The sequence below is a fragment of the Dendrobium catenatum genome, unplaced genomic scaffold (assembly GCF_001605985.2).
Source record: "Dendrobium catenatum unplaced genomic scaffold, ASM160598v2 fragScaff_scaffold_665, whole genome shotgun sequence".
Lineage (NCBI taxonomy): Eukaryota > Viridiplantae > Streptophyta > Magnoliopsida > Asparagales > Orchidaceae > Dendrobium > Dendrobium catenatum.
The window spans coordinates 3,123,288-3,149,766 of NW_021319127.1; the positions used below are offsets into that span (position 1 = coordinate 3,123,288).

A 26,479-nucleotide genomic window follows, 5' to 3' on the forward strand; every position below is an offset into this window, starting at 1 on the left:
TTAAATTAAATAAAAAAAAAATCAACAACAACAACAATGACATTAATAATAATAATAAATATGCAAAAATCAAGCAATCAAAATCCTTTTAATTTTTATTTTGTAGTTTTACTTTTAGTAAGATTCGATCACATTAAGACTTCGTTTGAAACAGTTTCTTTACTACTTAAAATAAATTTTTAATAAAAAATTCAAATATTTGCACTGAGAAAATTATTTTAAGAAGTAGTAAAAAAATCATCTCAGATTAAGGCTTTATTTAGGACGGCTTTCTTACTACTTTTAAAACAACTTTATAGTATAAAAATTTTAATTTTTTAAATAAAATGCTATTTTAAAAACCAATAAAAAAGTAGTCCCAAACAAAACCTAAACCTTAGTCAATTCAATTATAAACAATTAAAGAAATTTATAAAAATATTTATTCGATTACAAACTTTTGAATTGATTACCATTGAAATCATATATAAGCAAACAAAGGATGTGAAATTCCAAGTTTTTCAATTTTAACATACAGGTTTTATAAATTTATAAGTATTTTTTTCTTTTATCCAAACATAAGAAAATAAAAATAAAATTAAAAAGAGATAAAAGATAAAGTTGATCCTTGACTTTTTACTAAGGGTCAAAATAATCCGACTATTTAAAAATCTCATTTTAATTCTTTGACCCATTAAATAAGAATCTAAATTATTAAAAAAAAACTAATTTGATTCATATTTAAAGAGTAAAGAGATAAATTTGAAAATTTTACATAGTTTAAGAATATTTTGATCATTAAGACAAAGTTAGGAGATAAATTTGATTCTGACAAAAAAAAATCTCAATTTCCATATAATCATTAAAAAAACATTTTTTTTACTGCACATTAATTTAAAACAATACAGCCGCCTCTACAAGAACGCAAATGTGGAAATTTATTTAAACTGTATCCAGACAAAAGTTCATCAACAATGAAGAAAATAGCCAAATAGGAGAGAACATACGCAGCTGCACCCAAGAAAGCTGAACAGTTGAGGCATATTTCCTTAAAGAACTACACAAGGATTGGAACTAGCTGAGACTTAGGCTTCGTTTGTGACGTCTTTTTTGTTACTTCTTAAAGCAACTTTTTAGTACAAAAATTAAAATTTTTATACTAGAAAGTTGCTTTAAGAAGCAACAAGAAAGTCGTCTCAAACGAAGCCTTAGTTTGGGACGGCTTTCTCACTGCTTCTTAAAGTAGTTTTTTAGTACAAAAATTTTTAATTTTTGTATGAGAAAGCTGCTTTAAGAAGCAAAAAAGCTTGTCTCAAATGAAACCTGAGTCATCAAATCAAGATTTTCCTGCATTTGCTTTGGAAGCAGAAGCCAGCTCTGCAGAGAGGATGAAGGCTGCCTTGTTTTCCTCCCTCAGATAACGCACATCTCCATTCATGAGCTTCAGAAGCTTTCTGCAAACTAGCAGACTCATACCCTCTTCTTGAGACTCTTCCTTGCTTCCAAACATTTGAGAAATTAATTCCTGCGGCACTATATTTCCCTCATGGATTATCCTGAGCCAGAAGCAAAAACCATTAGCTTCAGAACGAAGCCTATCTATATACACTTTAAAGAAGATCACTGAGATATTTCTATACACACTTTAAAAAAGTTGCTTCATTAAGCGATAAGAAAATCATTCCAAACGAAGCCTAAGTAAACTATTAATATTTCTACATTAACATTCTGTAAATTGATAAGTTTTATTAGATGGTTAGGAGTTGTTATTAATGATATTTCAATTTAGTGCTAGTTTTCTATAAAATGCTGTGAAATATTTCTATAGAACTAATATAGCTTATGATACATGTTTTTAGTTCTAACTAGGAGGTCTACCTACCTGCAGCAGAACTAGACAGTGCTAGAATTTGGTGAAAGGAATTTGCTCTTATTGTTGTTAGCAAGTAACTCTTGTCCATTTAGTCAAATCCTATTGGTATTGTTTTCCATGATTAGAAGCAAGAATCACTGGATCATCTTGGTGCATTATTTAGTGAACAAAGATTTATCCCATTAATTAGCTGGCTGTTTGTATTATTACAATTAAATAGTTTAATCTAACTCTTTAATTTCTTAATTCAAGATTTTACTAAGACAGTTTTATCATGTTCTAATTGTAGGAAAAGTTATTTGGCAAATTTTAATCTTTAGTTCTTTTAATTCAGATGGTTTACGGGTGCGTATTTGCGACCTTGAAACAACATGTTCTTTTACGCAACTCAAACCCTTAGATTTAATAGTCTTAGTTCCAATCATTTAGAAAAGATCATATATCAGTTGGCAATATTGTAGTGAAGCCTTTATCAGGAGGGTCAGAAAGATTTTAAAGAAAATTAGCTCGTACTGCAAGAAAGTTACAATAAAAAAACACTTGAAGCTCCACCAAAATAACATCCTAACCATTCAGTTCAAACTGAATCTGAACTGCACATCATATTTGTCTGAGTTAGGTCAGTCAAGCAATTATGAGAACCTAAACTAGATTCAACACGTTAAAGATTGTGAACTAGCTTGAACGGTCTAAAGATTGGAAGTCACAAAGCATGAAATCATGTAAAGCCTAGTCACCCAAGAATAACCTTAACTCTGCCATAAATAGCGAGAGATTAAGCTCACCTGAAGAACTCACAAACTCACCTATTCCCCAATGGTATTCGCCCAAGGGGCTTAGCTGCTTGCCCATAGTCCTTGCGATCTGACTATGGGTTCTTGGCAGGAGAACTTTGATAGTGGGACGAGCTCGACGGCAGACAGTGGGACGAGCTCGACGACGATCTCAAAAGTATAAAATTTTGAGCTCGATGATGATCTCGACGACAGACGGTGGGACGAGCTCGACGACTATCTCAAAAGCAGAAAATTTTAAGCTTGACGTTGATCTCGATGGCAGACGACGGGACGAGCTCAACGACGATCTCAATAGCGAAAAATTCTGAGCTCGACGAAGATCTTGACGGCAGACAATAGAACGAGCTCGACGACGATCTCGACAGCGGGAATTTTTTGAGCTCGACGACGACCCCGATGGCAAATGCGACGGGACAAGTTCGAGATGATGTACTCGACGACAGACGCGAAGGCGAGCGATCTCAACAACATACAAACCTCAAGATGTCCACGATTACGCTCAGACCGCTCGGTACGACGATCTCGACGGTAGATGCGACGACGACGAGGAGCCTCGGGAGGACGGACGCTACAACCAGTGATGGATTTCAATCTCGACAGCGGAGCTCGACAGCAAAGCTTGACGAGCTGCTCGACAATAAGACGAGTCGAGCTCGAGCTCGGATTTTGAGCTCGACTCGAGCTCGAGCTTGGTCTTTGAAAGTCAAGCTCGACTCAAACACCCCCTGACTCGAGCTCGACTCGACTCGTTTGCACCCCTGGTGGGGTCCAAGGGAGTGGCCGACTCCCCTCTCTCTCCTTGCTCGGGCCGGCGGTGGTAAACCCAAACCGGTCCAGTTTAGGAATAATAGTCGTCCCCTCTTGGGCCAGAGTAACAAACTTGCTAATGGTTCTTGTCCGCAATCTGGAACTTACACAAAGTTCCTGACTAGAAGTCAACTATCAGACAAACTCACCCATCATACAGCAAGCTACAATGATTTCAATTCATGTATTTTATGTGTAATCGCATTATGTAGCCAATCATATAATATTGAAGTTGACCCTCACCTATTAACAGGAGGTCAATGGTCAAGTGCAGGCGCATGCAATCTTGAACCTTGAGCAAAAACTCAGTCGCATCTAAGGTCATTATAAGATTATTCTAAGATTCTCTTGAATCTCTCTCTTTCTCTTAAAACCACTTCTCAACAACTCAGTTTGACTCAATTTCTCTGTCAAAAAAATTCAATATTCTTTTATAGAATTTTCGCCACGAGAATCATCAAAGCCTAGCTTCTTGCTCATTGTTTCTGCTCTCTAGGCTTGATCCATATCTCTAATAGGATCTTTGACATCTTTTCACAGATCATATTGGATCCAATGTACTCTAAGATAAGGTGAGCGGGGACAATGACCAAGACAAAGAGTCAGATGATGTAGCATCATGAAGACAGAAAAGTCCTTGCACAATGAACTGTCTAATGATCACATAACTTTGGAATAGTTGTAGAACAAATAGGATTGCCTAACTAGGATGGTCCATGGGATCTTTAAGCACTTTCCACTGCTCAACTCTGATGGATCTGTTCCTCATGGTTACTGCTTGACTGGTCCATCTTGAACCGGCCAGGGTATGCACCAAGCAAAACAGAGCCCGCCCGGAATGAATGCCTCCCAGGACAAAAATTTGAATTGTGGTGTTGCGGGGGGGGGGGGGGGGGGGATGGGATATTTGGAATTTGCTAAAATTAACTCATATAGTTTAAGTAGGTTATTTATCCTAGGGTTAGGATTGTGTTATATTTGGCTGAATTTAGTTTTACCAAGGTTAAGAGGACTCTAGCTAGTGGCTAGGGATTTGGGAGAGAGGGATCTTCCTCTCCAATTATATCTTATATTTCTTTCATAGCTATTTCAAACAAATTGTTCTTGTGAGTTCTTCCTATTTTCTTTTGTCGCCAATTTTTTATTTGGCTGAAATTAAATTTCAGCCAAGGGATTTCACAAATTTTGTATCCACTTCCTATCAAATTGGTATCAGAGCGTAGATCCGGGTACCTATGGAAGGAAGAAAGATAGAAGTATTGAAAAGAGAGATCGGACAATTAAAAATTGATTCCAAAGAAAAATTTTCAGATTTCCAATCTCAAATTTTAGTCATCCATGAGAAGATCAATGGGACATTCGCCATCATGGAAGAGATGATGAAAAAGATGCTCGAGGTCCAAACCAAAAAGGCGTCATCGCAGGTGAGGAGAGCCGCTGACAGCCAAGGGAGTGGGGGAAATCGTAATCTGATAAGGAGAGGGAAAGATCCGGAGGTGGAGATTGTGGATAGACAAGAGAGAAGCCCTCCTCTAGAGCCTATTCCTAGGGAGCATACAGGAAGAGAGTATGGGGAGAGGGGTGACGATTTTGTGTACGACCGAAGGGGTGCTAAATTTGAAAGGAGCGGGGATGACTATGACAAAAGGGGTGCTGAATTTGAAAGGAAGAGAGAGAATTTTGATGAAGGGTTTGGGTACGAGTGTAGAAGGAATGATCAGGACACTTGGGAGACCATCGCCTTAGGGAATGTGAGGTTATGGAGAAAATAGGAGGAACAAAGGAGATCCGAGGGTGAGGAAGCTGAAGATGTCTATTTTGAGTGAGAGGATATGTATTGGTGGATCTGCAGGGTGAAAATGTACTTTGCCATCAATGGATTGACGGAGCAGGAGAGACTGAATTTTGGTCGGGCCATGCTTAGAAGGGAAAGCATTGGCATGACAACCACCTTTTTGGCACCCAAGAGGCTGACACCGGGTATTCTTAAGGAGACCCTAAAGGAGAATACTGTAGAATGGAGACATGAGGGAAACATCAAGAAGCTTACTGAGACGGAGTTACAAGAGAAGAGGGCGAATGAACTGTGTTTCATATGTTATGAGAAGTATACATCAGGCACATGTATAAGGGTTAAACTCTTCAAGTTCTCACAGTCTATGATGACGAGGAAACTGAGAGAGGTGGGAGTGAGGCAATGGTGGAGGAAGAAGAGGACTGCATTTAGATATAGTGGAGGTCTCCTTGAACTTAGTGGTGAGATTCACTCCAAATCACATCATAAAAGTGAGAGGAGAGATAACAAACAGGGAGGTAGTGGTGTTGATAGACAGTGGGGCTACCCACAATTTCATCTCTAACTAGGTCGTGTGTAGAGGGATGATTTTGACCATACAGGTGATCTAGGTGAGGGAGAACTTCCTTCGATTGAAGTCAGGAAGCACTGATGTCATCCTGAGGATGAAATGACTGCAAACCTTAAGAGACACCAAGGTCAACTGGAGAGCACTGATGATTGAAATGATGATGGAGGGAGGAGGGTGGTGATACAGGGTTATCCAAAGCCATGATTTCTATCAAAAACATGGTGAGGAGCATACAAGAGGTGGGGGGAGAATTTTCGATGGAGTTTTAGAGCCTGAAGGGGAGTGAAGACACTCTTTTTCAATACAGCTGCTTATACAGCATTTTAGTGAGGTCTTTCAACCACCTCGAGGGTTGCCACCACTGAGGGAGCTGGAGCATGCCATCACCTTGAGGGAGGGGGTTTCACTGATTAGTGTCAGACCTTACCAATACCCTCATATCTAGAAGGATGAGATTGAGAAGTTGATTCGAGAGATATTAGAGACATGAATCATCAAGCTGAGTGTTGAGTCCTTTTTCTAGCCCAGTCTTACTGGTCAAGAAGAAGGATTAGAGATGAAGATTCTGTGTGGATTATCAAGCCCTAAAAAAGGAGATTGTGCTAGACAAGTTTCCTATACCAGTAATCAATGAGTTACTTGATGGTTTTTGTAAACGGTGATGTTCATGAAGATTGATCTGAAGTCCATGTACTATCAGATCAGGATGAGAGAGGAGTGTACCATCAGATCAGAATAAGAGAAGAAAATATTCTGTAGACTGCATTCAGGACACATGAAGGATACTGCAAATTCTTGGTGATGCCATTTTGTCTCACCAATGCATCTACTACATTCCAGTCCCTCATAAACGCAGTGTTCCAGCCATATCTCAAGAGATTTATATTGGTCTTCTTTGATGACATGCTAGTATACAACAGGTTGGATAAGGAGCATTTGGAGCACTTGAAGATAGTATTAGTTACAGGAGCATCAGTTGCGGGCCAACCTAAAGAAGTGTTTCTTTGCACAACTCACTGTAGAGTACTTGGGGCACGTGGTGTCTTAGAAGAGGTTAGCCACTAATCAAGCTAAGATTGAGGTTATGTTGAAATGGTCACTACTTAAGACTTTAAAGGAGCTGAAGGGTTTCCTATGGTTGACCGGGTACTACAGGAGGTTTGTGAGGGGATACAACACTAAATCATGACCATTGATGGAGCAGCTGAAGAAAGATAGTTTTCTGTGGAGAGAAGCAACTACCCAGGCCTTCGAGAGACTGAAGTAGGTTATGACCACAATACGAATCCTGGCCCTACCAGATTTTAGTGGTAGAGACTGATGCATCAAGGTATGGATTGGGGGCAGTGCTCATACAAACTTAGAAGCTCATAGCTTACTTCAGCCAGGTGTTGACAGCCAGGGCTAGGTTGATGTCAGCCTATGAGAGAAAGCTAATGGTCATTCATAAGTAGGGGTGTAAGTGAGCCGATTCGGCTTGCAAGACGGATCGAGCTCTACTCGTTTATGGGCTCGCGAGCCAAGATTATCGAGCTCACGAGTTGAGCTCGAGCTCGAGTTTGAATCAAGTTCGAGCTTGAGCCAGCTCGGCTCTTGAGCTTGCGAGCCAACTCGAATAAATATTAATATTTTTAAAAATAATTTAATTTTATTTATTAAATTTAAATATTAACAAAATTAATAAAAATCACCTAAGTTTTATTTAAATGCTAAACATTTCAATTTTTTTTATAAATTTTGACTAAGTTTTAAAAATCTCGCTTAAGTTTTAAAAATCCCGCATAAATTTTAAAAATCCCACCTAAATTTAAAAAATTCCGCCCATGCCTCGAGAGCGAGCGAGCTCGAGCTCGTTTACAGTGAGATGAGCTCGAGCTCGAGATCGAGCTCGCTTTCCATCAAACAAGCCGAGCTCGATAAGAGCCAAACCTTGACTCAACTCGTTTACACCCCTATTCATAAGTGGCAGCTTTACCTACTGGGCTAACACTTCATCTTCAGGATAGACCAGAGGAGCTTGAAGTACCTCTTAGGGCAAAGAATGGTGACTGAGGAGCATCAAAGGTGGTTATTGAAGCTCTTGGGATATGATTTTGAGATCCATTATAGGCAAGGCTAGAGAATAAGGAGGTTGATGTCTTGTTTAGACGCATGGAAGAGATCCATTATAGGCAGGGCTAGACATTTCGATGTTACTGATATTAGATTGGGGGGGATATTAAGGAAAAAAGTGATCAGAATGAGGAGTTGAGTGGGATTAGGGCATATTTACTGAGGGATGAGAGTAGCCACCCTGACTATTCCCAAAAGGGGGAGAGACTGCTATTAAAGGGGAGATTTGTGTTGCCATAGACCTCGCTCCATATTCCTTACCTTCTGCAGGAGTTCCACGGTAGTGCTGTCGGGATCATTCAGGGGTGCAAAAGATGTAAAGGAGGTTGGCGGCGGAGTTGTATTGTGGCTAGATGTGAGGTGTACCAGAGGACCAAATATATGTTCAGGCTCCAGGAGGGCTACTACAATCTCTGGCTCTTCCGGACAGAGTGTAGGAGGAGGTCATCATGAATTTCATAGATGGGATACCCAGGTCTGAGGGTTTTATAGTGATTTTGATGGTGGTGGATAGATTGAGCAATCATGCTTATTTTATTCTCCTATGACATTCATATATAGCTGTGACAGTGGCAACAATATTTATCAAGGAGGTGACCGGATTGCATGGGATACTAGAATCTATAGTGTTCGACCGAGATAAAGTGTTTCTCAGTCATTTTTGGAGAGAGTTATTCAGGATGCAGGGGACATTATTGAAGAGGAGCACCGCTTACCACTCCCAAGCTGACAGACAAACAAAGGTGGTAAATAGGAGCCTAGAGACTTATATGCGAAATTTTGTTTCGGATATGCCTTGGCTGTGGGCCAAATGGATGGCTTGGGCGGAGTATTAGTGCAACACTCCATATAATTCGACGTCATGGATGACCCATTTCAAAGTGTTGTATGGGAAAGACTCACTTCACTTGGTGCATTTTGGGCAGAGTAATACACTAGCCTCATCGTTGGAGTAGTATTTGGAGGAGAGGGAAAGGGTGTTAGCAGAATTAAAAAGACATTTATTGAGGGCTCAGCAGATCATGATAAAGCAGGCAGATGGGCACAAGAAGGACATGCGGTTTGAGATAAGTGATAATGTATACTTGAAAGCTTCATTCCTACAGACAAAATTTGATAACAAATAAGAGGAATGAGAAGCTGGACCTGAGATACTTTGGCCCCTATGAGATACTTGAGAGTATTGGAGTAGTGGCTTATTGATTGAAGTTACCCCCGACCGCTACTATACACTTAATGTTCCACATGTCACAATTGAGGAGAGCTATTGGTGATCATGAATCCAGTTCAAAATTACTCGTGACACTGATAGAGGATTTGGAGGTGATTTTGAAACTATTGGAGCTAGAAGGGGTACGACGGGGAGACTGAGGGATCGAGAAAGGGCTAAAAAAGTGGAAGAACATACAAGATTATGATGCCACGTGGGAGCCATACGAGAGGGTGAAGCAGCAGTTTCCGGCTTTCCAACTTGAGGACAAGGTGGGTTTTTGGGAGGGGGTATTGATGGACCGGTCCCTCCTGGACCAGTCAATGCTAGGTCGGTCCACCCTAGACCAGCTAGGGTTTACACCAGGTGGAACAAAGCCCGCCTGGAATGAATGCCCACCCCCTTGGGTGGGGCCCAAGGAAAAATTTGAATAGTAGAGGGGGGTGGCTAGGAGGGAAAATTAGTATGGGAGGGTTGTTTGGAGATTTGCTAAATTATTGTATACTTTAAGTAGGTGTTTACCCTAGGTTAGGTTATGTTTGGCTAAATTTAGTTTACCAAGGTTGAGAGGGCTCTAGCTGGCGACTAGGGATTTGGAAGAGGGGGATCTTCCTCTCCAATTGAAGATTCAATTGTATCTTGTCTTTCTTTCATAGCTACTTCAATAATATATGTTCTTGTGAGTTCTTCTTCTTATTTTCTCTTGTTGTCAATTTCTGGTTTTGTTGAAATTAAATTTCAACCAAGGGATTTCACAAATTCTGCATTCACTTCCTATCAAACTCCCACCCTAAACAAGATCATGTCACTATAGCTCAAGAACTATTATCAGTTGGAACAATTAACATCCACTTAAGAAAATCCCTTCATCCCACTGAAAGTTCAGTAAGCCACCATTCGGTTGCTTGAAGTTAGAAAGCATGTTTTAAGAAGTCATTAAGGTTAAATCTACTGGCAGGGTATGGCTGGAAAGTACCATTCACTTGAGCTCAACAAATAATCTTGAAACTAAGTCAAACAAATTTTATAATTTCAAATTCAAGTCAAAATAAAATCAGAATGTTTCAAAACATATTTCAATCTACAAGAGACCAAATGAGCCCGAATATAAATTGCAGACTTTGCACTGGTATCAACAATTATGCTAAGATTAGATCAACCGCCCACCAAGGTTCCAGTCGCTGTATTTCATTACACAAGAAAAGAAATAGAAATCCATTCTACCTTAGTCAACATTATTAACTTCAGACATAGCAACGACAATAAATTCATGCACCATCAAAAACGACCAAAAGAATAAGCAATTATATTTTTTTTTTTGTAAAAACGATTGCATCAATGAGAACAAACACCTGATTTCCATGTTAATAAGCTGAAGAGATTCACCCAACTTATCTTTCATTAGTCCAGCCGTTATCTCAATTTGCCCTCCACCAGGGGAATGCTTCACACACACAAGCAAGAAATCAGCAAGGATTTGCTGAAGCCTCAGACTGTCCCCATAGACAAATTCATTTTCTAAGTCTTCAGGTAAGTCAGAGACTAATTTTATTCCCTTCCCCATGCTTGGAAGCATCACTTGGCTTACTGCAGTAACCACCACATCTTTCAGAGTAAACTCATTCATTTCCAACTCCAAACAGCTACAAGTACATAAACAATGGAATAAAGTTCACAAGATTTTATGCAAGTAAAACAAAAATATATAGATAAGTTCATAGAAGTAAATGCACTGATAAAAAACCAAAAACTTAAAGAGATTTACTAATTTGACAGAAGGGAGTTTGAAAAACTTCATAAGCATCTAATATAAGATTTTCTGCAATAAGTTATGATGCAAGACAACTTAGGGTTACATTTTTTAATGCAACTAATATAATTTTTGGCATGTTTTCATGTAAAAGAAAATAGTAGATTCACATGTCACGAGTTACATATTATACCAACGAGTTACTTTCCATTAAAATAGACAATCGTTCAGTATAAGCCCAATTGATAATGAAGTAGTTATAAATATTTAACAATTTCAGTAAAAATTTGTAAGCAAATAAACCAAGAAGCAAACGAATTAATACACACCAAATTAAATTTCTGATGTAACCCTTTTTGACCAAAAGAGGGCACTAAATTAATCAATAAAAAATTATATTAAAAAGAAATTAACAAAGAATGAAATTATCAAAGTAAATAAAAACAATACCTCATTATGTTATAAGGAGAGGACCTCTTTTGAAATTATGTAACTACACTTATACCGCACTTAAAAGAATCATACATTCAACTAAAAAACACAGGGTAAAACTGAAAAAAGAAATTTTATTAAAATTGAAAATTATGACTTACATAACTTAAACCACTATTTATAAACTTCTTATAGCCTAGGTTAGCAGATATTGGCATAGAGTTAATCTTAATTTATAGTTGAATAATCCCAATTTAATTTTAAAACCCCAAATCAACCAATCCATTATTAAATTAATTTGAAACTTTCAAAGCAACTAAGTCCAAGTCTCAATATCAACATCGAGACCTAAGGTCAGATGAAGAAATTCCGCCACAATAATCCCTATAGCTGATGTTCCCAATTCAAACCACCATCTTTTTAGGATATTTTGAATAATTTCAAATTCCACTGCTTCCACCCAACAACAATTTAGATCAACCGAACAGCAATCCCTCATCAATTTGCCTGCATTGAAAAATCTTGACTATGAGGAATTGAACTTAATGTTCAAAGTAACATAAAGATCTAGTAAAGTTCAACATAACCTCCTCAAAATTTTATGACAATTAACCTAAACTAAAATGAGACTAAAATTATTCCAATCAAATAATCTAACCTAAAGCTTGAAAAATAAAATACAAACTTTCTTGGACACTAAAACCCTTATCGATCAAATCACCAGCAATCATCAAAACAAAAATAAACTCTCAAGAATTTCAACCATTAAAACTCTCCCCGAATAAATGCGGAGAGCCCGGGGCCTTAAAAGCTCAACTTTCGGAGCCCACAATAAGAAGTTTTGGATAACAATTTTAATTTTTAAATTCATTGTAATTTGTAGTTTCCAAGTATTTTATGGGCATTTTTGTGCATAAATACCCATTAGGGCACCAAACAAGCAACCTTTCTAGCCATTCCCTCTTTTCCATATGATAACAACAACATCAAGCCTTTATTTAACTACATGGGTCAGCTACATGAATCTTTTTTTCTCCATTGTGTCATGTTAAGAGTCAAATTCTCACTTAAATTTAATAAAAAAGGACATTTCTAATATTTTTTCTAGTCAAGTCTTCTTAGGTCTACCTCTAACTTTCTTAGCATAGGTCAAATGCAATACATCTACTCTAACCAGAACATCAGAAGGCCGATGTTTTAGTGTCCAAACTATCTAAGACAACTCTCTCTAATCTTATATGCTGTTGGAGGTACTCCAACCTTTTCACATATAAACTCATTTCGCATTCTATCTCTAAGAGTAAAGCCATTTATCCACCTGAGCATCCTCATCTCTGCAACCTTAACTTAATTTTATGCTTCTCTTTTAATGACCAATATTCTGCGTCATAAGAGCATTGCAAGTCTCGCCACCATCTTATAAAATTTTATTTTAAGTTTGACGGGTACTTTTCTATCACACAATAGGCCTGATGCATTCCTACACTTCAACCATCCAAATTAAATTTTACTAATAATATCCTCATCTATTTCACCCTCACTTTTGTAACAACCCAAAATATGAAAATATATTTTAAAATGAAATTTTGTATTTCTGTTTAAACTAGAGCGCTTCAGCACTGTCCTTTGGAGCGCTACGACGCTAAGTTTAAGATCTTATGGCATGACAACTTTGAACAATAGACCCAAGGTATTTAAAACGTGTACTCTTACTACGCGTGATTTGGCAAAATTTTTGAATGTAGGCGCGGGATTTGGCGGAAATAAGTGGTTTCGGGTTGACCCGAACCCGAACCGGGTCGGGTTCGGGTCCAGAAAACTGACCCGTTTTCAAAAACGGGTCGGGTTAGGGTTGACCCGATTAATGCCGGGTCAGTTCCGGGTTCAACCCGAACCCGACCCGAGACCCGAAATTGACAGGTCTAGTCCATCCCTTGTTGTGGTTATTCGGGTGGGGGTTCATCTGTGCCTTTAATCCTGTTTTTTCCTCCCCTTTGGTTGGCTATAGTGGGCGACTGAGCATGACTTTTGACCTTCTTTTCTTTCCTATTTATCGAGGCTGTTTGTGGATATTTTAGAGGATAGATTATGGATGATTTTTGGAGCATGAAACCCGTGGGTTTGGAATAGCTTGCAAGCTATTGTCTTCTACCTTCCTCTCTTCTTAAACTTTGTCTCGAACTTCTAATCTTGTTATTCCCTCCATGATAACCCTTCCTTGTATCTTTCTTTTTTTAAAACATTTGTAAGGTGTTGTAGTGTCTTTTTTAAGTTTGTTTTGTCATATTTAAGTTATTTGGAAAGGAAGCGATTATTTGCATACCTGGTATGCTTCTCGGTTTTTTTTTTTTGTGTATCAATTTGGTATCAGAGCCTTAGGTTTTGTGTCTTCCTTTCTAATTCCAAAAAAAAAATTATGGAAACTCATCAACAAATAGAGGATCCAACTCAAGAAGAAGTCGAATCTGAAGTTGGAAAAAAATCGGCCAAGTTATCTTGAAGAAATCATTCCAAAGAGCAGATGGATCCCGCTGTAAGGAAGTTCTACAGATCCAATCCAGAATGAGCTATACAAAATCCATGAGAAAATGAATTTGTTTATAGAAAAATATGAGAAGAGAAAGAAACTTCTTCCAGCCCAATTTAAGCAAGAAAGAGAAAAAATCCAAAGAAAGAATACAGTCTTAATACATGAGCTGGATGTGGATTATTCGATGTGTAAAAGAGATTCTGAAGTCATCTCATCTGGGGATGAAAACTCTCAACCAGGGGAGAATTGATGTAAGCTAGGATAATTTTGTGAGGGGGGGGGGCGTGGGGGGTGGCTGCTTTGGGCTGTTCGGTTCCTGCTCCCTGCTTTCCCAGTTTCCTTTGCTGAGATGTTCGATTTCTGCTCCTGCTCCATGCTTTCCTGGTTTCCCTTGCTGGGTTGTTCGGTTCCTGCTCCCTGCTTTCCTAGTTCCCTGCTCCCTGCTTTCCCAGCTCCCCTTGCTGGCTGTTTGGTTCTTGCTCCTTGGCTGTCCTAGTTCCCTTACTGTGACTATTCGGGTGGGGGTACATTCGTGCCTTTAATGCTATTTTTTCTTCCCCTTTTGGTTGGCTATAGTGGGCGGCTGAGCATGGCTTTTGGCCTCCTTTTCTTTTCTATTTATAAGAATATTTTGTGGTTATTTTAAAAGAGGAGGAAATGTGCTGGTTTTTTAGAATAAAACCTTAGGGTTTTTTCTAGCTTACGAGCTAGTCTTCTATCCTTTTCTCTCTTATATTTTGTCTCAAGACTTCTACCTCCTCCTTCTAACCATGATACCCACCTCACTTGTATCTTTCTTCTCTAAACTGTATATATAGTGGTAAGGTGTTGTGTTGATTTTATGTTTTATGTTTGTTATGAAGACGTTTAATTTTGCTATTTGCTAAATTTTGGTCGCATCAATTTTTTTTAGTTGCAACACTTATGAATTACTTGATCGCCCAAAGTCACAATCCCTCCACTAAATCTATTACTACTAAAATTACACATTTACACACCATGTAGTCAATTTTAGGTCTACTAAAAGTCTGAAATAATAACCTGTAGACTCTAAGGTTGACATCCATAATTCAAATTTTCTTTCAACTCCCTCTATAATCTTATCAACAAGAAGAATGTTATCAGCAAAAAGCATACACTAGAGTACATCCTCTTGTAAATGTCTATTAAGAAGATTTATGCATAAAGCAAAAAGATATGGGCTTAAAGCTGATACTTGATATAATTCAACTGAACACAAGTAACAGCTCCAACATACATATCTTTAATGACTTGAGTATAAGCATTATTAACTCTTTTCTTTTCTAGAACTCTTGAAAACACTTCTCTTGGAACTTTATCATATGTTTTCTCTAAATCAATAAATATCACATGTAGAACCTTTTTATTCTCTCCAAACTTCTCCATCAAACCTCTTAATAAATGTAAAGCTTCCATAGTAGACCTACCCGACATGAATCCTCTTTTCCATATCACATCAAAGCAAAATTAGGATTCTCTTTCCTAACTTTCCTTTTCCATTTCTTTCTTTCATATCCTAATCATGTCTGGTTTTTCAACTACTTACAAAAGAGTCAATCATTATAAATGAAAATTTTGAATTGCCCTATCAAAATAGAATTTCAAAGGCTACAAACCTAGAAAAAATTACACCTAAAAATCATTGAGTTACCAAAAGGAAAGAAATTTAAAATACAAAACTGATAGAAACTTGATATGGTGTAAAGGAAGGTTAGTAGCAAAATAATACACTCAAACCTATGAGATAGACTACCAAGAAAATATTTCTCCTATTCTTAAAATAAATACAATTCATATCCCAATTTATCAGGTTGCTAACATTAGATTATCATGTAATAATATGATGTGAAAAATACTTTTTTACATAGGCATGCAGAAAAAGTCAATATGGATAATCCACTATGATTCAACGGATCCTTCATAGAAAATAGGTGCATAGATTAAAAAATACATTATATGATTTTAAGCAATCCATAAGACAACATATTTACGAAGGCCATATTTGAAATGAGATATAACATTCTAATGACCAAAAAATTTCAATACTTATTGTGCATATTGATGATATTTTTTAGATAAGATACAACAACAACAACAATAAAAAGAATACTCAAGAACAAGTTCGCTACAGAGATTGAAATCAAAGAACTCGGCAAGCTCAAAATACTTCTTGGTTATAAATGTGGCTCAATTAGAAAAGGAAAGTTTATCTTTCAACAAAAGTATGTCATAAATATTTTGGAAAATTTTAAAATAACTGGTTGAAAGCAATATGAAACTCTAATTAAATCAGGTTATAAATTGGACACGGATGAAGAATGAAAAGAAATCGACATTAAACAATATCAAACAATATGAAATATTGTTTGAGAAATTAAACTATCCCACACCCTTCTTAACATAACTTTTACAATAAATCTCATAAGTCAATTTCTATATAAACCAAAGAAATCTTACCTTTAACCAGTTTGCAAATTAGTTCTTCGATATCTAAAATCAAATTTTGAAGGTTAAATTTTCTATAAAAAACATAAAATCCTACAACTTGAAAGTCATATTGATGTTGGCATGAGATCACTAATGGATAAGAGATTCACTTTAGGATATTGCACACCACTAGGAGAAAATCTAGTAACATGGAGAGGTAAGAACTAACATGTTGTCTAGAGATCAAATGTTGAATCTAAATTCAAACCAATCACTTAAGATGTCCGTGAACTCCTATGGATTAAAATTATGCTAGAAGATTTTAAAATAAAATGAAAAAATTGATACAACTCGCAGCAGCAGTCCAACTGACCAGGTGGGGCCCATGACCTCTTTTATCACCTATAGGAGAAGAGGCTTTGGGAGGAAACTTCTTTGAAAGGAGGGGACTCATTAGGAAAGATGTAAGGGGCATTTATTAGGGGGATTTTGAGCTGTTTAAGGGGGGAGATTATGGTGGGTTGGGATTTTCTATGTTATGTTTGGAATTTCTGCATCAGTTTTTGTGAGGTTTTTGGTTACTCGTAGCTGCTAGGAATTGTGAGAGAGACGATTCACCTCACGAATAGTGAATCAACTTGTACTGTGTCTTGCTTTGTTTGAAAATTAGTACAAACAGCTCTCTTTGTGTTATTTCTGGATCTACTTTGAGTGAGTTGTTGTTTTTTATATTGCTATGTTGTTTTGATCCTCAAGTCCTATCAAAAACCTATATGGATATATTATGAAAATAAGTCTACCATCAATATTGTCCATAATCCAATACAACATGATCGAATTGAACATGTGAAAGTTGATAGGAATTTCATAAGACAAAAATTAGAAAATGAATTGATTTGCACTCCGTATATTCTAACTAGAAGTCAACTCGCCAACATATTTAGAAGGGTAGATCTCTATTGCTAGCTTGAGGAGTGTTGAAAGTATCAAAGGCTTAGCAAAATTGGTAGCCTTAGGATTACTGAATAAGAAATAAAAGGAGCCACAGATGTATGTGTTAAATAAGGAAAAACAAATGTCATAGATTCATATGCTTAACATGGAAAGGAAAGTTAATTTTTGAGTCGGGTCTATTTTGACTTGAAAATATGAAATTGATCTAATTATCATTTGGGTTTAGGTTAAACGGGTCAGGACCAGATTAAGCAAATTATTTTTTGGATTAAATGGGCCAAATTTGTGTTAAAAGGGTCATTTTGATCTGACGATAGTATAACCAATATGATAAATGGGTCAAAACCAGTCGGGCTTAGGTTAATCATGTTTGAGCCAAATATTTTATCCTTTATGATAAATGGGTCGGATTTGAGTCGAGCTTATTTGGGTTGTATCAATTTAAGATTAAACTCAAACCTGACTCGCTAACCTGAATTGACACCCCTATTCTAAATATATATACTAGTAGGTTTTGACAATCATTAATTACTTTAAACTTATCTGAATCAACAACTAATTCATTCTTAAACAACATATATCCTAAGAAGATCACAAATGGAATCGCAAAATATTTACTTCAAATTTAGGTATTTCTTCTCAATTAGTAAAACCTCAAATAATCTCCTAAAATTCATCCAATGATCATCTTCTATCATGTTATTAATAGAAATAAAAAATATCATAAAGTAAATAACTAAAAAATTGCTATAGTGCTCCTACAACACTACTGCAATAACCCTTAACTATCATGATGGCAAATATCATCGCTTGAATGTCACAAAGGCCAAAAAAACCACAACAAACGTCCCTAAGTCACACCATCACAATCAGGTGGGGCCCAGGACCTCTTTTTCATATATTTTTGTTTTTTAATTCCAAACTCCACCACTTCAACCCAAAATTAGTCCCACGTCAGGTCCAGCAGCACACTAAGAAAAAAAACCCCTAATCCTACAATCAGTTTATTGTAAAACCAACACCTGTCCATTATGTTCTCTAGGTCCAAATCATCAAGGATCCTGTTCAACTGATAGTGACACTTTGCTCCAGTGCGCAAGAGTAGCATTCGCTCTTCACCCAAATTGGTCCCCTCTAGCATTTTCCATGAATACATAATACCAGAGAGAGGATTTCTAATTTCATTCCTTATATATGCTAAAGCCTTCAATCTCTTTATTGTTGCTTGCTGTGTTAGCTTCTGAATTTGCATTTCTTGCTGGAGTTCATGGCTAGCAGCATGGAGAAAGCAAAATACTCCAGTGGTGTTACCCTCTGCATCAACTTTTTTGCTCACAGACAGCAAACACTCTACATGTCTCCCACTACGATTAATGAAACTAAAAGAGGACTCTTCTTTCTCTTGATCAATCATTGCATTGTTTATTAAAACGCAAAGATTGACAAATAAATCTTGGTTCTTCATTCGGCAACAAGCCATATTAATCCCAAATACCTCTCCCAAGAGCATTTTGTCAATTACTTCATCTCTCTTCCATCCTGAAAGATTAGCCATAGCCAAGTTCCACTCGGAACACCAGCCAAACTCGTCTGCACCAAAGATAGGAGGAATAAGTGGGCTGGGGTTCTGCACTATGGCCTTGTAGTCTCCTTCAATTCTTGTAAACTTATCCATAATCATCTTAAGCTCAGTAACATCTTGAGCCACAAAGCATACTCCAATGACATTATCATGGATGTCCCGACTAGTGCAAGCATTCACAACCAGAATAATTGGACCATCATCTTTTGGAAGACCAAAAGTTTTTAAATGAAATTCAACATTTTGCTCCTCCTTTCCTGACCAAGAACAAGAAAGGAGGAAAAAAATTACATATTGATCCGCTTTTATCAGTTTTAAGATGAACTCTGAAGAGGAAAGCTATGGAATGCAAAGACTACAAGAGAAAAACACATGAACATACCTTGCAATGCTAAAAGAAGAATCTTCTTCATTGCATCAACAGAAGAATCCTCGGCAAGAGTAAGCAAATGCTTCCCGATGGCTTCATCAACCGAAAGGCCAGTTAATTCAGCAATTTTCATATTCCATCCATTTATGAGACCATCAATATCCACTGCCAGAATGGGCACATTTGCTGTCTCAATCAAACGAACTATTTCATTAGTAACTACTTGAAGCTCGAGCATTCCATCAACTTTAAGATCATTCATCTGAGAATCAATTGTTAACTTCTTGATTTTACTTTCAATGCCATTAAATGTCCCTCTAAGTATAAGCTGCAGGGAGTGAATGGCATCCATCTCATGGTCACTCCATGACTGGCTCTTCATCTTAACAGCATCAAGAAATGCCTTGAATGAGGATCTTGGATGCATCATCCTCTCATCATCCACACCATCTGGGTCATGCTTAGCACCTGCCCATCTAATGTCAGTAGCTGTGGGTGAACGAAACCAGAAAAGTGTGTCATTAGAAGTAATTCTAGCTGCAGCCATTCCACAAACCATATCGCCAAGAGACAAAGCGCCAGGATACCCAGCTTCATGCAGGCTATCTGTACTCAACCCCGTAGAATCCATGTGACATTCATCGAGCCAATAAGCAATGTTACTAATCTGAGACTCGCTTGGAGTAATCCCCAGCCGCCAGACCTTGTTTTGGTAAATAATTGCGGCCCCGTCACATTTGACCAAATCCATAATGTTAGGAGTCTTTGTGATAATTCCTAGAGGAAATGATTCTCTGAGCAGCATATCACACAACATTGTTTGGGTTCTTAGGATGTTCTTTTCCCTTACCCGTTTCTCCAGCTCAAACTCTTTGTTCACATGTATAGCAAAGACTTGCATTAAAAATTCACAGGCATATCTTAATGGAAATGGAACAAACCTTCGAGTCTCATTATGGCAAACCACAAGACCCCAAAGCCTCTTACTCTTCTGCTGCTGCTGATGATTCTGCCCAGTCTCATCATCGTCATCATCTTCTCCTTCATTCACTATCACTGCCATGACCAGAGATGCTATTGAATTCATATTCTCCATATACTGCAGATGGCAACTGTGAGGTGCCCGGAGGGTACTGCCACAAAAACTGATATCAAATGGAAGCATCTCACCTTGATATATCTTTACATGTTTTGCTCGGCAGTCACATATCATTCGAACCTTATTCTTCATAAAGAGAAACCTTGCAGCCTGAGGTATATCAGTAGCCGGATAATGCAACCCCAAATATGATTCCATGCCTGGCTTCGTGATCTCTGCATAAACTTCTCCATGATCATCTTCATGGAACTTGTAAGTCATTACCCTGTCATACCCTGTCAGCTCGAACACCTCTTCAACCACAGTGTTGCAAAGCTTCTTCATGCTCCCATCAGGTAAAGACTGAAGTCTGGCGATTGCTTTAGCAGCAAGCTTGTAGGACTGCAAAGCCCCAGCAGCAGACGTGGGCTCATCATTAGGCTTCACAGGCTCAAAATCTACAACCAAACAACCAGTAACCCTATGTACAATTGCATAGAATGGCCTACCAGATGTCTTGCAGTGAACAAGAATTGGATTCAACAGAGAAACCTCTGCAAAGCCTAATGCTTTCCGAAGTGCTGCAGTGCCAGGGGGAGTGAAGAGGCTCCTCACATCAGTGCCTATGCCAAGCGCTGGGTGATCACCAACACTAGGAACTGCATGGCTTATCATGGTGAGCATCTCAGGAGCATTCTCAGAGAAAGCGATAATTTTGAAGGTTTTCTCATCAAGAGCCAGCAAACAACCAAATGGCTGGATTAGCTTCCCCTTTTGGATGCCCTGCAGGTAAGCTGTCTCCTTCTGAGACTTTCCTTTGTCAGGTGGAGGCCTGACAGACTGAAAATAGTCAAAGAAAGTGCCCATAGTTTCAAAATCAGCATCTAGCTTCACATCGACATTGGTTTGAGCTGTAATTCTAGAACTGTGCTTGCTTCTGCTAGAGCTGGAACAAAACTGTGAAGGACTTGAGGAGGACATTCTTTCTCTCATTTTCTTTTAATTAAAGGAGAAAATTCCTTCCAAGACTGAACACAAACTATTTGTCTCTCAAAGTCAAGTAGGGAGGGGCTCAAGCACCCCTGATAACCAGCTAAATATGTCTAAGAAGAGCAAAAGCAAGCGTAATCTCCACTATAAAGATATCCTAATTTACCAAAGGATAGAAAGGCATACTTTGCAACCTTCAAATCTCTGACAGCAACAAAGAAAAGGTTTAAGGAGAAGAAAAGCCTTCAAGTCTTTAAATTTTCGGTACAAAGAGGCTGTAGAATCAATCACAAATCAAATTTAAACAGCAGTCTCTACAACCAAAGGAATACTTTCAACTCCAAAGTTCATAAAAGGACAAGAAACGCAACGTGTCAGCTCTAACTGGAATAAACAAAACAAAACAAAACTTTTTCAAAACCCGGAATCCCATGTAAGAATAATAAAAAAACATGCACACACAACTCAATCCTCCTTCATTCTACTACCAACTCTCCATCAAACATAAGTTTCGGTAAAACCAAAAGCTATATGGAACTCATCTTCTCCCAGGATTGAAACCGGCGAGTGGCTGACGAAATATAACTGCAAGCCACACTTTGAATAGGCGATGACGTCTTCTGCTAAGGAAAATATAAAGAATTCTAGGTGTAATTGATTTTGTGTTTATTGCTGTGATTAATTTTTACTGATATTATAGAATAAAACTTATTGTATAGGGCTGACCTTTTCGGATTCAAAATCATCTTTCTCACGTACAGCCTAAAAGAAACTTATCATTTACAAAAATCATTTCATTATGTAATCAGAGTAATTTCTAAGCTAGGAGCCTCTCTCTCTCTCTCTACAAAGATGAAGGTAAACATATCAGTGATCCTTCTTCCTACAACAGACTCATTCAAAGGCAGATGTATCTAACCATTACAAGTAAAAGCCTCGTACTCCATTACAAGAATCTGCATAGGACTTCTAAAAGTAATTGATTTTGCATTTATTACTGTCTTTAAGTTTAATCCTGTCTTACTGTTATGAGATAGAACAGAAAACTTAGCTGTGTGGCTGATCTTTAACGATCTGAAATAATCTCTCTCTTCTTTACAGCCCAATGGAATCAAGCGGAGCCATTTTATTATCTTCGGGAGCAGTGAAGGGCGAAAGCGCCTCGTGGTGGCGGTCTGCTGCACGAGGAACAACAGAACCGAGCAGAAAAGGCCGACAAACTCCATGGCAAGTGGATAGCAGAAATCAATTAAAAATTGCGCCAAGAAGATGACGCAGATTTCGAGGGAATGAATATTCGTCGCTGTTCTACAAGCGATGGGAATAATCGATTAGATGTGATGGCATTAAATATAAACAAATGATACAATTATTGAACTGAAATATACGAAAAGATTCAGTAGAATACCAACAATTTTATAATGAATAAAAGGTTGATAATTTCTTTTAGATTCTTGAAAAAAATTCGACAACCAATTTTTCATTAATTTGGGCCGATTAAGCCATCGGTTTACAATTCTACTGGATCGGCTAATTTTATTCAATTTTGAAAATTTTTTGGTAGAAAGCGAGGATTTAGGGTATGGTTGAGGAACAATTATTAGGTCAGGTGACCTGACGTAGCTCTACGTTCGGACGCCAATAACATGTCGCCACGTTGTCTTACTCAATACCGCGCAGCCCAACGACTTGACCCGGGATTGCTATGTTCGTGTATTGCTCTGTATTGCTTGGTATTGCTATGTATTGCTCGGTATTGCTAGGTATTGCTTGACAATAATGAAAAATATCGTTCTGTGAAGACCAATACCGAGTAATACCGAGAAATACCGAGCAATACCGAGAAAATTGCTCGGTATTACTCGGTATAGCTCAGTATTGACCTTCACAGAATGGTATTTCTCGTTATTGCCGAGCAAAATCGATCAATACCGAGCAAATACAGAGCAATACCTTGCAACACGCGAACATAGCAATCCCGTCTTCGTTCCGGGTCGGGGTTGTCAGGCCGCGCGGTGAATAGTGAGAACACGTGACACTATTTTAGTGGCGTTCAAACGTAGAGCTACGTCAGGTGATCGGACCAAATAAAAGTTCATGGTTGAGACTGCCATAATATTTTATAGGTCGTAATTTATTTATTTAGGTTGTAAAAAATAAATTTTCATTAATTTTTTTTTTAAATAGTAATATGACAACAAAAACAAGGAGAAAATTGTTTCAATTAAAATTTTAAATTTTTTTTAATATTATTGTATAGCGTTTGGGATAACTACATTTTTATAAAAGTTATTATAAAATTATTATGGAGAATAATTTTTTAGAAAGCTATTGTAAAGAGTAGATTCATAGGAAAAAAAATCATTGAGAGCATGAAAAAAATAATGACTAAATAGAAATTATAGTTGCAATCTGAAAGTTAAACCAATAAGAAAGTTGCACTCGAAGAAGTTTTAATCCAACTAATTATGATAGCTAAAAATAAAAATAAACCAAATTAAAATAGCTCAAATAATAGAGTCAAATATTTTAGTATTAAAACATAAGCATTCAAAGACCTACATAAATGATGCTTTTAAATATTTAAAATTATTTATAAAAAACTAAAATAGAAAATATGCTTGTTAAGTTTTATGATATGTTGAGTATTTTAGTCTTTTTATGTTCAAACATAATAGCTACCGGTTTATCAAATAAATAATAAATTATTTTTGTTTATTTAATCATCTATCCTTATTTTTCTCTTGCTAAGATGTATTATATTTATTTCTAGGATGATAAGCCAATACTTAGTCACAATAAGGGACGTGTGTGCTCGTCTAGTGTGATAGAAGTCTGATCTCTTTCATCATAAGATGATTTAGGCTCGCACAGACATAAACCATACAAAAGAAGCTTTCAAGATACTTGTAGGAGATAAGAATGTCTTTCAGAATAGATATTATATTATCGAAGGCTATAAAAGAATCCTACGTGTTTTTCGCTTATTATCAAGAAATCGACAATTATATCCAAGTGGCCCGTAATAAACTATTTGATGCTCCAAAGTATTGATAAAGGCTTTGCCTATGACTTCTTGAAAGAAGATATACTAGTACAACGTAAGATTGAAGTTGTAGTTGACGAGCTAACACCCAACCAAGCATTCAAAAATTATCCCGCAAATTCAGGCGAAGATAGTAATGAAAGTGAGTTGAAAAATGTATTTTCAAATGATAATGAAGATGTTGTAATATTTGTAGTATGTTTAATTACCTGATTATCTCTCTTTATTTATCTTTGAGAATTTTATAATATTAATGTTTGCTTGAAGTGATGAATAATTTTGATTTGTGAACTCCGTCCCCTATAAAAGCAGTTAAATTAGATGAATTATATTTCTTACATAGTTTTTATCCTTCTAAGCTTTTTAAATAAAAACTTCCTAGGCTTTTAACTTTCTGAGATTTTCATGTATCTATACATTTTGAGGCTTTTAGCCTTTTATGATTTTTTGTATTCCTATAACTTTTGAGGTTATTAGCCTTCTAAGGTCTTTAATATAGTTGTGTCTTTTGAGGCTTTTAGGCTTCTATGGACTTTGAATGAGTAGCAAACCTATCAAACACTTGCTCTTATGAAGTCTTTCTATTGAGGACCTTGTTCACTACTAGCTACCCTTCAAGGCTACCTCATGGGCATACCTTATTGGGGTTATTTGTTAGAGCATTGCTCATTGTCGTTAACTTGCATTTAAAATGTTGAGAAATCACAAGGGATGTTTGACTTATTCAAGGTTATTTATCAGAGCATTACTCAATGACATTAACCTGTGTGAAGGAGACCAAGAGAATCCATCAAGGATGTTTGGCTTGTCTGAAATTGTTTGTTATAATATTGCTCGATGGCATTAACATGTGTAGAAAAGGCTAAGAGAATCAACCAATGATGTTTGACCTATCAGAGATTATTTGTCACAGCATTGCTCAATGACGTTAACCTGTGTGAAAGATGCTGAGAGAATCTATCAAGGATGTTTGATCTATCTGAGGTTGTTTGTCAAAGCGTTCCTCGAACACGTTAACTTGTGTGGAAGAGGCCGAGAGAATCCACCAAAGATTTTTTATCTATCTTAGATTGGTTGTCAGAGTGTTGCTCGATGACATTAACATGTGTGAAAGAGGTTGAGAGAATCCGCCAATGATGTTTGACCTATTCGAGATTATTTGTCAGAGCAGTGCTCGATGACGTTAACATGTGTGGAAGCGGCAAAATTGAATCCCTCTCGGATTGATTATACCTTATTTGGAAAGGGGCGAATGCCAAGTGTATCTCAAATCAAATGTGAAGATTGGTTTGTCATTAGATTGTTACTGTCTTTTCAAGATTAAGACTAATACATTGACCAAGGAATAGAAATTCATCTGGGGACTTTATAAAGCTTAAAGTTTTCTAGAAGCATCTTTGCATTTGTTGAAAAATGGTTGTCACTAGTATTATCTTGGATGTTGAAAATATTGGAGGAAATTATCTTGCCACAAATACATTTGAGGTTGTAGCCAACTAGCCAAGGTTACCTCTTAATCATAAATCAAATTCCTACAGATGGTGTCAACCCGTTACGTTCTGAAATATGCGTGGTGGTAGAGAAATATAGAGTTTAACTTATTAGCTTTTAATGAAGATCTAGAATAGAAACATATAAAAGAGTATGGAGCATCATGCATAAGAGACACCAAATTTTTAATAAGGAAAACCCTAAAAAGGGCAAAAACCATATGACCTAACCCAATTTGAATGAATCTACTAGTATTTATGATTGATTACAAATAAAACCCTTCATTGGAGGAGGGTGTTGCTCCATGTAGTAAATGCACATTGTATAGATCACATTATATAGCTGAAGAAAAATATGGCAGTTGTTCTTAAGAGAGTATTAGCATATTTGTTTGGTCAATAGGACTGTAGTCGGCGAGCAATGATGATTCGAAGGATCGTAGTCGGTAGGTGATGGTGGTCAGAAGGACTATAGTCTGGCAACAGAGCTCGGAATGTCCGTAGTCGGAAGGTGACAATATTTTGGAGGAGATTCGATGTTCATAGCATCGAGGAAGGTTTTCGACGATAGTTGGAGAACAGGCAGAAGTTTGTCCTCGATCGGTGGTCCGGAAGAACTTCGATGGTGGCTGCGTTGGATGGAGAAAATCAAGAGAAATCAATGA

The 26,479-nt window shown here is 37.2% G+C and overlaps 1 protein-coding gene across 1 annotated transcript; it reads right to left on the reverse strand.

Moving 5' to 3' along the window:
- Positions 1–1,188: 1,188 nt before the first annotated feature.
- On the reverse strand, positions 1,189–22,628 carry LOC110092146 (phytochrome A1). Its single transcript, XM_020816554.2, has 4 exons — positions 19,223–22,628; positions 18,281–19,097; positions 10,497–10,787; positions 1,189–1,535 (listed from the first exon to the last, which is right to left on the reverse strand). The coding sequence occupies exons 1-4, from the start codon at positions 21,279–21,281 to the stop codon at positions 1,316–1,318; spliced, it is 3,387 nt and encodes a 1,128-aa protein (XP_020672213.1). The 5' UTR covers positions 21,282–22,628; the 3' UTR covers positions 1,189–1,315.
- Between the last annotated feature and the right edge of the window lie 3,851 nt (positions 22,629–26,479).

What these genes read in the sequence shown, in the direction of transcription:
- LOC110092146 (XM_020816554.2), bottom strand. Translation starts at nt 21,281, where the DNA reads ATGAGAGAAAGAATGTCCTCCTCAAGTCCTTCACAGTTTTGTTCCAGC. An exon ending in TCTTCTTTTAGCATTGCAAG is followed by an intron (nt 19,098 to 19,222) that starts GTATGTTCATGT and finishes GTTCTTGGTCAG; the next exon opens with GAAAGGAGGAGCAAAATGTT. An exon ending in CTAGAGAACATAATGGACAG is followed by an intron (nt 10,788 to 18,280) that starts GTGTTGGTTTTA and finishes ATGTACTTGTAG; the next exon opens with CTGTTTGGAGTTGGAAATGA.